The sequence below is a fragment of the Pogona vitticeps genome, chromosome 1 (genome assembly GCF_051106095.1).
Source record: "Pogona vitticeps strain Pit_001003342236 chromosome 1, PviZW2.1, whole genome shotgun sequence".
NCBI classification, from domain to species: Eukaryota; Metazoa; Chordata; class Lepidosauria; order Squamata; family Agamidae; genus Pogona; species Pogona vitticeps.
In genome coordinates, this window is record NC_135783.1 from 55,625,644 (window position 1) to 55,638,762 (window position 13,119).

General features: G+C 39.3%; 1 protein-coding gene across 1 annotated transcript in view; it reads right to left on the bottom strand.

Moving 5' to 3' along the window:
- Positions 1 to 13,119, bottom strand: part of WDR64 (WD repeat domain 64) — a 105,700-nt gene that overhangs the window by 22,964 nt on the left and 69,617 nt on the right. The window contains exons 13-17 of the mRNA XM_020787455.3: positions 12,938 to 13,061; positions 10,709 to 10,881; positions 6,788 to 6,967; positions 5,622 to 5,749; positions 1,811 to 1,903 (exon numbers count right to left, since the gene is read on the bottom strand). Coding sequence (XP_020643114.3) covers positions 1,811 to 1,903; positions 5,622 to 5,749; positions 6,788 to 6,967; positions 10,709 to 10,881; positions 12,938 to 13,061 — 698 coding nt within the window. The remainder of the gene's footprint in view (positions 1 to 1,810; positions 1,904 to 5,621; positions 5,750 to 6,787; positions 6,968 to 10,708; positions 10,882 to 12,937; positions 13,062 to 13,119) is intronic.

Here is a 13,119-nt window from a genome sequence, read left to right on the forward strand (position 1 = left end):
AGGGCCTTCTTAAATGAACAATGCAAAGAAATAGAGGAAGATAACAGAAAAGGAAAGACCAGAGATCTGTTCAGGAAAATTGGACATATTAGAGGAACATTTTGCGCAAAGATGAACATGATAAAAGACAAAAATGGGAGGGACCTAACAGAAGCAGAAGACGTCAAGAAGAGGTGGCAAGAATACACAGAGGAATTATATCAGAAAGATTTGGATATCCCGGACAACCCAGACAATGCAGTTGCTGACCTTGAGCCAGACATCCTGGAGAGCGAAGTCAAGTGGGCCTTAGAAAGCCTGGCTAACAACAAGGCCAGTGGAGGTGATGGCATTCCAGTTGAACTATTTAAAATCTTGAAAGATGATGCTGTTAAGGTGCTACATTCAATATGCCAGCAAGTTTGGAAAACTCAGCAGTGGCCAGAGGATTGGAAAAGATCAGTCTACATCCCAATCCCAAAGAAAGGCAGTGCCAAAGAATGCTCCAACTACCGTACAATTGCACTCATTTCACATGCTAGCAAGGTTATGCTCAAAATCCTGCAAGGTAGGCTTCAGCAGTATGTGGACCGAGAACTCCCAGAAGTACAAGCTGGATTCCGAAGAGGCAGAGGAACTCGAGACCAAATTGCTAACTTGCGCTGGATTATGGAGAAAGCCAGAGAGTTCCAGAAAAATATCTACTTCTGCTTCATTGACTATGCAAAAGCCTTTGACTGTGTGGACCACAGCAAACTATGGCAAGTTCTTAAAGAAATGGGAGTGCCTGACCACCTTATCCATCTCCTGAGAAACCTATATGTGGGACAGGAAGCAACAGTTAGAACTGGTCATGGAACAACTGAGTGGTTCAAAATTGGGAAAGGAGTACGGCAAGGCTGTATATTGTCCCCCAGCTTATTTAACTTATATGCAGAATACATCATGCGGAAGGCTGGACTGGAAGAAACCGAAGCCGGAATTAAGATTGCCGGAAGAAATATCAACAACCTCCGATATGCAGAGGATACCACTCTGATGGCAGAAAGTGAGGAGGAATTAAAGAACCTTGTAATGAGAGTGAAAGAGGAGAGTGCAAAAAACGGTCTGAAACTCAACATCAAAAAAACTAAGATCATGGCCACTGGTCCCATCACCTCCTGGGAAATAGAAGGGGAAGATATGGAGGCAGTGTCAAATTTTATCTTCCTGGGCTCCATGATCACTGCAGATGGAGACAGCAGCCCTGAAATTAAAAGGCGCCTTCTTCTTGGGAGGAAAGCGATGACAAATCTTGACAGCATCTTGAAAAGCAGAGACATCACCTTGCCAACAAAAGTCCGAATAGTCAAAGCTATGGTTTTTCCTGTCGTGATGTATGGAAGTGAGAGCTGGACCATAAAGAAAGCAGACCGCCGAAGAATTGATGCCTTTGAATTGTGGTGCTGGAGGAGGCTCTTGAGAATCCCCTGGACTGCAAGGAGAACAAACCTATCAGTTCTAAAGGAAATCAACCCTGAATGCTCACTGGAAGGACAGATCCTGAAGCTGAGGCTCCAGTACTTTGGCCATCTCATGAGAAGAAAAGAGTCCTTGGAAAAAACCTTGATGTTAGGAAGGTGTGATGGCAAGAGGAGAAGGGGACGACCGAGGATGAGATGGCTGGACAGTGTCTGCGAAGCAACCAACATGAACCTGACACAACTCCGGGAGGCAGTGGAAGATAGGAGGGCCTGGCGTGCTCTGGTCCATGGGGTCACGAAGAGTCGGACACGACTAAACGACTAAACACAATCATAACTGACATGCGTTTCCAACATAGTTCTCCTACCTCTCAGAGAGGGTACTTCGATAAAGGAACAGCAACCTATTGATTCTAAGTAATTCTGGTCCCTCAACCTGGACAGCATGGCCAGCCTTGAATCTGGAAATAAAACAAGTCATTTATCACACACAACCATTATTTGCTTAATAGAGCACATATTTCTTACATCAAAATAAAGAGTGCTAAGAGATTTGGTCCCCATGATAAATTTTAAAGATGCTTGCAACATAGGCTGGTATGAATCAACCATGACTTGGAAATGAGAAAACAAGCAAAAGAGAAGGAAAAGGAGTTGTTCCATATTTTTTAAACCCACAGATGCAATCCATTGATTATATCCAAATGTATCATTAGGTAAAACTCTATTGTTTAACTTTGTGCCCAGCATAACCTGGATCAGATGCCAAACACAGTTAATCTACACTTATTAAAAGCTTCATATTTCCCGTTTTTAGATTACAAGGCACCCCATGGTTGCCTTTTGCCCTGGGGAAATCTTTGGTAGCCTTGGGACACTTGGGGTGGGGGAGCCTTCAAAAGTTTAAAATAAAAAGCCACCAGATCACCAGGAGCAGTCCTGGTTCTGGCAGCAGCAACTTGGTGACTTTTAAAGGCTCTTCCTCCAAGTCCTGAGGCTCCCAAGGGCTTCCTCAGGGCAAAAAATGCTCAAGGGAATCAGAACCTAAAGGGGAGTGAGTAGCAAACTTTTAATTAAATGTAAAATGTTTCTGGTGCCTGAACCTGGTTACATTGGGTGCATAATTATGTAACAGGATTTTGCCCAATGTTTTGTAATGTTTTATTTTTCAATATATCACAATACATAGAAAGTAACTGCAGATCTTTTCTGAGCTCAATCGAATTTTGCTAAAACTTCATGTTATTCCTACTCCATACAGGTCACTTTGCAGTTCTCTGTCACTGCAATAAAACAAGCCATTTATTAATAGTCTAGAACAGTGGTCAGAGACCAGGGGTAAATGACCCCAAAGGGATGAAAATGAAAATCCTGGAGGTAATGAGGACGGTCGTGGCAGGCATTTTACCCCCAGGCATTTTGTTTCCAACGATGTTGTGTGTAGGCGGGCATTCCATCGCAGGGACAGCAAGCACTGGCGAGGAACTGCACAGGGCACCCACCTGTCCCCCACGCCTCCAAAGTGGGGGGGGAGGGCGGTGTACCAGGCCAGCTGGACTCTTTGCCCAGTGGAGTCCTGGCCAGAGCTCTCCTTCCTGCCCGCGCCCACCCACCCGGTGCGCTGGTGAGGAGGCCCCCTTCCCACCCCACCACACCTGAGCTCATGGCCAGTAGACCTGCTGGCCCTGCGGTGCCCGGCTCCCCTTGCCAAAGACGCGCTTTCCCAGCAGTGTGGCAGCTCCAGACTGTCTGCCCAGACAGTGGCCACAGGTCCCAGGTGAGCGCAAAGGCGGGGGTCGGCTGCGGACAGCAAGAGCCAAGGGGGGGTTTAATGTCAATGTACAGTATATAGATTTTTTGGGGAGGGTAAAAGGTAAAAAAGTTCTCTGACCCCTGGTCTAGAAGTAAATATTTTTCTACATGTGTTTGCCTGTTGAGGAATCTCTCTGAGGATTTGAACACACAATTTATCAACACAGAGCACTGGCAGTCTTAGGCCTATTGGAAAACTGCTATTTTAGATGACTCTAAAGATAGTTTAGAATGGCTCTGTGGAAATATCAAGAATAGTTTTCCAAAATGAGTTTACAATATATAGCACTAACTGCACTCCAAGAAACTAAATGATTAACTCATTTCACAGAGCCAAGTGGCTTTCATGTTTGAACGGCTAGCCTGTCGCTACCACAGAGCATCTCATTCCTATCAGGGTGACTTCTGACGAAATATTGCAAGGCAAAGGGCTCCTGTTCAGGGCTCCTGACAGCTAGTCCTGCTGCCTTCCAGGATGTTCTGCTCCATCCCCATCCTCCTTGGTTTTCTACCTCTTCTGAAACCATTTTTAGGTAAGTATCCTGTTTATCATTTTCAAAATACATCCCCCTAAAGAAGACTAAAAACTTGATGGCAGAGAAATAAGGCCGTGGCATTCTCATTGGAATCTTTCGTGTTTAAAGAAATAAGCCCTGAGGCATTATATTCCGTACACATACATACTTATTGGTTCCAAGGGATGAGTCACATTGTGAAGTGAAATTGAATGCGGGTTTGGAAAAATTATATCTTCTGTTTCTGGAGCAGACTTTGAGCTGCCCCTTAGGGAACGAGCTCACTGAATTTTACAGCTAGGAAAAGCTGCCAAAATGAGAGGCATGTTATGCTCCATGCTGAACGCTGTCACTTGTTTCTCCTGCTGTGAAAGAATTAACTAGCAGCTGAGTACTAACAAAGGCACAACATTCCAGCTGGCAGCTAATTTTAAAAGTTTCCACACTTTGAAATGAGCAAGGGCAAAAATGATAGCATATTAGTTCTGTACTATGATTTACTTGAGACAAGCTAAGCTGTCATTGAGGAGCTTTCAGAAATTACTATCCTTGCAGTGTGAGCAAAGACAGAAGCATGGCTTGCGTTTTCCTCTTTCTGCATCTCAGCTGCTTACTCCCATTTGTCTGTGTTTGAGCTGAAGCACAACAGTGAGTTGTTGATTTGTACACAGAGCAGAACTCAGATGGAGTCTCAGCTGCTGACTGTGCTGGAGAAAAGAGTGCTGAAGAGCCCCCTGCTTAGACTTCAGCTTACAAGGAAACTGCAGAGATGTATCACATTTATGTGTAAAGTGCTGAGGACCTTCAGTAGAATAAAAAAAAAGACAGTGCTTAGGGCTACAGATCCTGTAATCCAGTGGTTCTTAACATGGGCGATAATGCCCCCCAGGGGGCGATTTCATTTTTCAGGGGGGCGGTAGAACGAAAAGGGGCGGCGTGGGGCGCTGGAGCAGAAGGGGGGCGATAGGGGGCACTGGAGCAAGTCACACCTGTGAAGATGGCTGCAGCCTTTTTACAGTGTGCATGAATATATATTTTCCTCCAATCTTAATTTAGTTTCAGAGTTTTCGTCTTGAAATTTTTAATTCCTGCATTGCGGTTTGTTTTTATACCTTTTTATGTTTCTTTTTGCGTCTTAAAATTCCCTTGCAACTAAATCATTAAATGTTACTTTTGGGGGGCATTTCATTTTCTTGCAATTGAATTTTGTTTTCAGGGGTCATTGGATTTAAGTGTCTTCAATAAATAAATAAATAAATAAATAAATAAATAAATAAATAAATAAATAAATAAATAAATAAAGAAAGAAAGAAAGAAAGAAAGAAAGAAAGAAAGAAAGAAAGAAAGAAGATATCATCACCGTGGGGAGGGGGGGTGATGATAACTTCCTCAATGGCTCAAGGGGGCGTTTCTTTCAAAAAGGTTAAGAACTACTGCTGTAATCTGCCTGGCCTGTGGGTGAGATATCTTAGAATTGTAGCCAAAAAAAGAAAATTTCACCAAGCTCTGGTTTGGAGATATTATCAAAATTACAATTTAGTAGTATGTCACAACTAGAGTAGGGCCATTGAATTAGTCAACTCCTCCATAACTTGACTCACCAAAGGATTGAATGGGTATATTATAGTTACAACTGACCACTAGATTTCAGTCATTAAATGAGGAACCTTTAGAAGCCACGATTTGCCCTGTGGTTTTCATCTGCATCCTGTGAGTAGTATAGTAATCACACACACTCCCACTACCATTGAGAACAGGAAACCTGTAAAAGCCCTTTTACTACCATGTACTAATCTTTTAGATCCAGGCTGGCTGATTGGTCTGTAACACCTACATATCCTTTCTTACTTACATGTATCTGGTGGTGGCAGATTCAAAATCCCACATCATGATTACACCATTTGTACTTGCAGTGGCTAACAAATTGTAACCTTCTACTCTCAGCAAATCAAAACAGGTCACTTCTATTCCACGAGGAATCTGAAAAATGCATGCAAAAAGTTATTTGTTACTACAAATAAGGCATTCATTGCTACTAATAACTATTAATTTTGTACTATATAATTCCTATATATAGTACCATATTGCTGTATACTGTACTAACTTCAAAACAACTTAACACTATACATATTTTTGAAAAACTGAAACTGATAAAAGACACAGAAATCATCTTTTTCTTCTCTCTGTCTGTCTTTGAATTTATATTGTAAACAATACAAAAATAGGACTATGTAATAATGATGAATTTAAATATCCATGTGACTTATAAACAAGCAAAGATATCATAGGATTTTTAGATGGCAATAAATATTTCCATCATCTGTTCCTATGCCACATCAAACAAAATATTTGAAATTCATTTGGAATGTATTTTTGCTTTACCTCAGTGTTAGAAAGACTGAAGAAAGCTGACAGGGGGGAAAAGCCCGTTAAAAACGAGGAGATGGAGGAGAGCTTTATGGATGCCATGGACTGCCAGAAACACAGATATATGATTCTGAGTGTGTAATGAAACTGAACTCTCTCTTGAAACAAAAATGACTAAACTGAGGCTATCATACTTTTGGCACATCATCAGAAGACAAGATTGATTGACAAAGACAATAATTCTGAGAAAAGGAGAAGACAGATTTGTTTCAGTGGGAGCTTTCATGGATCAAATTCTACTTCGTCAAATGCTTTTTAGCTGCTGAAACAACAGAGTCCTATGAAGCCTTAAAGAGAAACAGATTTTGTATCATGAACTTTGATGGAGTTGAGTCCATTTGTCAGAGATGGACAACTGATCGACACTAGGAGCCAGAGGCTCCGCAGTCTCCCTTCACCCTTCTCTGCCTGGAGATTTTTCAAAAGCAAAAACTTAAGTTTACTTTTCACATGATTACTTTTGACATGTTTAATTTTCCATTGATGAGTTAGGCTTCCATCAAGCTGTAAGAAACAGAACTCAGAAATGGCAAAAGGTGTACAATCCTTTTCTTTCTGTGAGTATTCAGACATCTGGAAATAGTCCCCTACCTCTGGATTTGATGTCACAGGTTCCTTATCAGGCAACAGCTCAACATCTGGATAAAATCCGTTATTTTTCTTAGCATTGAGAGTCAGTTTTAGAGATATCAGTGGATTATCTTGTAGAGCAAGTGACACAGCCTCAGGAAGCTCCCAAGTAACAGAAAGGAAAGATTCGCCTTCATTGCCCTAGAAGAACAAAGACTGGTGGTATTTGTTTGATCCTTTTCAGCATTTGTATGCTTAGTGTTTTTAGCTTCTAATATTGTCGTTTAATGAAGTAAACCACCTCCAGTCCTTTTTAAGGATAAAGATGGGGTAAAAATATTTTAAATAAATAAATAGCTTGTAAATACTTGACAATTAATTATGCATAATTTATTTTATCAAATATGGGTGGAAATTCTCAGCCTTCCTATTTATAAGACTTCAATGGTATAAATAGTGTGTTTCATGTTGGTTCACATAGCTCAACAGTTCTCACACGAGTGCCTTTGAGGACCACACAGTAGTATCAAATTTTGCAGAGGCTGCTCACAAAATTACAACTTGGCCTTAAAATGCAACCAATAGCCCAACAACCAAAGCTATAATCTAACTACCAAAACGGAAATAACAGTTTGCTTAAATCACTAGTTTCAGAATGACTTTTTATATGGGTGAACAGACATACCGAGTTGCACTCTGCACACTGGAAAACCACAATTTCTTTGATGGCAATTACCCCCCAGTGATTCCTGTCATTAGCAAATGGCTCCTATTTTGAGGCCTGCATAAGCAGGTGCCACTAATAAGAAGCTCTGGTATAAAAGGAATGTGTTGTAGCTGCACATTTTAGGTGATGTGGTCTACCAGCTAGTCGTTGAGTTGAAAATGGTCCTGGTAGTATAATTAATTAAATTATTACTTCCAACCTTTTCTAACATATCTTACCTATAAATAACCAAGGTGAGCAAAATACATTTGGTTAAGAAAAACCTTCCAGTGTCATGTGTTTTCTGCTAAATCCAAAACAGCAGAAGGTGAAAAGGTGACTTACAATAAGAATACTCACCTTTCTATTTAGGAATCATTTTGTCTTACTCCGCAAGATATTACAAGAAGTACTTGCCATTAAGTTTCATTGTTATTGTAAGCGTTTCTCGCTGTGTGTGATTCTAAAATATCATTACTGAAAGAAATCAGCTGCTGTAAAAAGTTGATGGATCTTTTTCATGAAATATGTACAACATTTTTTTAAGCTGATGAACATCCTAATCACTTTTTACACATTCTTTGAACTTTTTGAAATATATTGATTTTAGGTACAGTATTTGTAAAAATGCTTGCAAAGTTGAAATGAACCTAGTTAGAGCCATTATTTTTCTTTACAAGCAATACAGACCAAGGGGAACATATTGGAAAGTTGGTGGTTTTTGTTTAAGAAAAAAAAAGTGCAGAAGACTTAGATATGTGGACAATATTTAAGTTCTCCAAATGATTTACTATGTGATCCTATTAATCTGCTTAAACCACAGCAGTGCAAACATTAGCTTGTCTTGCAATTTCTAAAAGAATGTCCTGTACTCAGAGTGATGATAATAAATGGCCCTTGGGGTACTGCATTGGGTCTGGCAGTAAGTGGCCTTGACCTTCTAGACTTTTCCAGTGCTCTGAACTGCAACAGAGGCACAGTGGTCAAGTCTCAGCATTGGCGATGCCTTGCAGCTATGGCCGCGTGCAGAATTTTAAAATCTAATACAAGCTCCACACTCACTTTGAAAGTACAGCAGTGTATAGCTTTGGGTGGAAAAAAAAAACATTCCCAGACAGTACAAATACATGACAGTAATATTCATAGAGTGGCAATTTTCCAAGTAACTGAAAGAAAAGTTTTTGATATAATCAGCTTGCAATATATATTTCAGCAAGGATGAAGATAATGGTCCCTTGAGGCTTTTATCCTGTGAGATCCCACAATAGATTAGTGAAACCCCAGTCCTCATCCAGATTATTTTTTCCGGCAGTTTTCTGTAGATTCCAAGAATGATCATTGGTAGCTGGGGAGAGTGTCTTCCTTCATCAGTATGCTGGTAATGCAGAGATACTGCTCTACTTTTGCTACAAATGCTACATTTGCCCGTATAGTCTGGAGAGTCTGTGCTGATTCTGATTCAGTGTTTGGATTCAGTCATGGAATGCATAATGCTAACAAACTGAAATTAAATCCAGAAAAGACAGAGGTCCAATTCATTAGGAAGTCTACCAGCTTGCTGACAGCACATCAGGCAGTTCTCAATGGGTTGCAAACAAGTGAAAGGCTCACATTAATAACTTGGGTGTTTTCCTGGACCCAGCCTGGATAATGAGTTCAGGTAATGATGACTGTCTCCAGAAGTGCTGTTGCTCTCCCTCCACTGATGCAACAGAAGCATCTGTTCAAGACAGCCATACCCTTACATGGCACTTATAAGATCTTGGTTGGGTGACTGCAAATGCATCCTACATGGGGCTACCACAGAATAATGCTTCGGGATTTAACTAATGTAGAACTCCCCTGGTAAAATTTTGACTATGGCAAAGTCATAGAACCATGTGATTTCTTTCTTGTATTAGCTGCACCATCTTCCTGGTTATTTCTAAATGCAGTTCAGGCTTCTTTTTTTTGCTGGCAAGTGGATAAACTTCTCTTTAACAAAAAATTAACTCTGGTCATGTGTGTTTTTTGTTGCCAAATAAATAAACCAATTGAGAGTTTAGTGTGTATGTTTGTGTGTGCGTGTTGTCTGCTACTTTTAACTTGTTTGTTGTTGTTTAGTTGTTTAGTCATGTTCAACTCTTCGTGACCCCATGGACCAGAGCATGCCAGGCCCTCCTGTCTTCCATTGCTTCCCGGAGTTGTGTCAAATTCATGCTGGTAGCTTCGATGACACTGTCCAACCATCTCATCCTCTGTCGTCCCCTTCTCCTCTTGTTAGCGTGTGCTCATTATTAGTCACTCTTTTCATATTTTGTAGACTGCCTTCTACAATGATTTGTTTTGTTATTTTTTTTTAAAAGGGATGAAATACTTAATAGATAAATAAAAGGAGAGGAAAGAAGACAAAGCTTAGGATAAGTATATAAATGAGAATAAACAGACTTACACATGCCAGTTACACCAAAAGCCTCACAGAAAAGCTTACCATTAGGCAAGGCTTTGAAGGAAGCTCTACACCATATTGGTGTCATAATCTGGGAAAAAGCAGCAGCAAAAATTAAAAACAGCAGGAGACCTTGGAGGGCATAAAGCTGGTAAAGAACCCATCATATACTGTAGCTTGTAAATGTGTCTTTAAATGATGTGTATTGATTGTGTTGGTTTAATTGCATTATTGTGTGTGATACAATGAAACTAACTAAGCCTGGAAATTTTGATTATAGGGCAATTAAGAAATAAAAGAAACGTAACACTAGAAAAATAAGGAGGACAAATACATGATTTCTCCAACTAGATGTTGGAGAAATATAAGCATAGATCTGAGTGCATGAAAAACTATTTAAGCTCTGTTCTGTCCAAGATGTACTGCCAAATAAGTTTAATTAAATATAGTGAGATTTACTTCTAAGTAAACATGCATAGCATTGCCCTGTAAATGCCACCTAGAGTGGTCGCAAGACCAGATAGGTGGGATATAAATAAATAAATAAATAAATAAATAAATAAATAAATAGATAGATAGATAGATAGACAGATAGATAGATAGATAGATAGATAGATAGATAGATAGATAGATAGATAGATAGATAGATATGTGATACAGCACAATAACAGGAAGCCAGGTGCCCAGACTGATAATTAGCAACAGTTTTACATCATCACCATCGACAGATCTTTTTGAAAGGTGTTTTCACTTCCAAAACTGAGGACAAGATACTAAATCTGATTTTTAAAAAAAGCATAAACAAAACCTGAACAATTTTGATCGTTCCACTGTACTCCAAGATCAAGATCACATGTTTACTCCCACTAGCCTTCAGGTAAACCATCTGCATCAGCCAGTGTTCATTATCCTTGATTTCTTTGCCTAAAGGCAATATTTTAAGTTCTTGGCCACTTCCAAAATCCCATGTTTTCACAGTCCCTAAATGTACAGCAAAACAGGAGAAGAGTCATTCTTTATGGAAATACTGGCACTGTACTAATATCTGAATGCTTATGACACAATTAGTAACAGATAATGCACAGTTTTTACTCAGTAATGTGCAAGGTTAATTGGGGCTTATTATTTTGTTATTTAATTATTTAAAAAATTTAGAATACGTTTAAGGATGAAGTCTCTCTTGGCACAGCTTCCAGAATACAATACAGTTAACTAGAAATGTTAGGAAGAACCAATCTAAATAACACTATCTGAACCACATCCAAGAAGACAAAACTGGCTTTTGGAGGTAGGGCAACAAACCTTGCCAATACATATATGTTTTGCCAGTGAGGTAAAGAGCTTTGAGAGAAAATTTGGACTGGAGGAAAATCTTTGAACCACACATTCCAACACCAATCAAATTAATCCCTCTTAGCTTTCTAAAAATTATTAAAATAACAGTAAAATAAATTCTGTTCTAACAAATAAACCTTTGAAACAATATGATCAAAACAAGTCAAAAGATAATGTCTCATGATACAAAACATTGGGAGGTTTCATGACATTGAGAGACCTGATCTGATCATAGATCTTCCAAACCCTTTTCAGTTTGGTCATTGGGAAGAGGCTTTTCCTAGATATTTAAGTACATGACTTTATTATTATTATTATTATTATTATTATTATTATTATTATTATTATTATTATTATTATTATTATTATTATTATTATTATTATTATTATTATTATTATTATTATTATTGTTGTTGTTGTTGCTGCTGTTGTTGTTGTTGTTGTTGTTGTTGTTGTTGTTGTTGTTGTTCTTGATGATGATGATGATGATGATGATGTTATTGTTATTATTGTTGTTATAGTTGTTATAGTTGTTGTTGTTATTAAATGGGGGCTTTGAGTCTATGAGGTGGCACAACTCCAGGAAAACGTTAGCACATTATACCGGGTCTACCTTTTACATGGGGTGTATTTTTTAAATTATCAATTACATGAGCATTGTAGAATTCACTACATAGAAGGAGTGCAGGCCATCGAGTACAGCATTTCACTGATAGTGACTGAAATCCTATTGCTTAGGTTCACTAGAGTAGGCCCACTGAATCCGTGAGTATTTGGTGAGTCAGCAACTCCTTAAGTTCAGTTGATTCAAATGCTAGTTGCAACTTACTTTATCGCAGTAAACTGCAACTAGAGTAGGCCTGTTTAAATCAAAGGAACTTAAAAGAGAAGTTCACTCAGAAAATCCACAATGATTCAATCAGCCTACTCTAATGCAATTTACTATACTAAGCAACAGGATTTCAGCCAATAGTTAGTCCTGCACTTTTCCTTTGAGAGTAGTGGTCAAATCCTTCCCCTGTGGTGTGAAAAGTCTTCATTCCACTGCTCCACTTTCCTATGAGTCACTGGCACTGACATAGAATATATCTCATGACTGGGCCATGCAGACCCTCAGAGAGCAAAGCTGAAGCCTGGGGCATTCCACATTGTGAGCCTCACTCATTGTTTGGGAAAATATTTTAATATAAAGGCTGGGCTGAGCTGAAGTGAGGTTCCTGTGAGACGTGGCCCTGATTATCTCCCATTCTATTTAGAGCTTGGGGCCATTGTGACACAGGAAACCACTTAAAATGTTAAGAGTCTGTATCACACATAAGTGTTTGTGGGCAACCAATATCTCCATGCAATAAATGAAGCACCTTCCAATTGGCCTTCGTTATGAATATAGATTGAAAGCAGGTTTGAATTAAGAACTCTCATACGGATCATCACAAAATGTTGAATTGCTTTAAATACAGTTATTAACAGGATAATAAATCATTGGGTGCCGTCAAATTAATTCTGAATTATGGCATCACTTCTCAGGTTTTCCAGTTATAAAGTACTCAGAAGTGGTTCACCAGTCCTTTTGGAGAAGCTTTGAGTCTGTGCAAATTGTCAAAAGCCACACAGAGGACTTGAACTCAAAGCAGCAGGCACTGCAGCCCAGTAAGCAATCCAGCTAGAGGTATTATAGCCCATGATTATTTCATTGTTGTACCATCACATGCTCCAGTGGCAAGGTGAAATCCATTTTTATCGATTGCTGCACATGTCACCTCCACACTAGGTCCGTGGGCATCCTTGATCTGATATATTACTTGTCCTGTTTCTAGTTCCCATACCTAAAATAAGCAAATTATATGCAATAGTTCTGTAACATTTTTAGTTTCTGTAAATTTC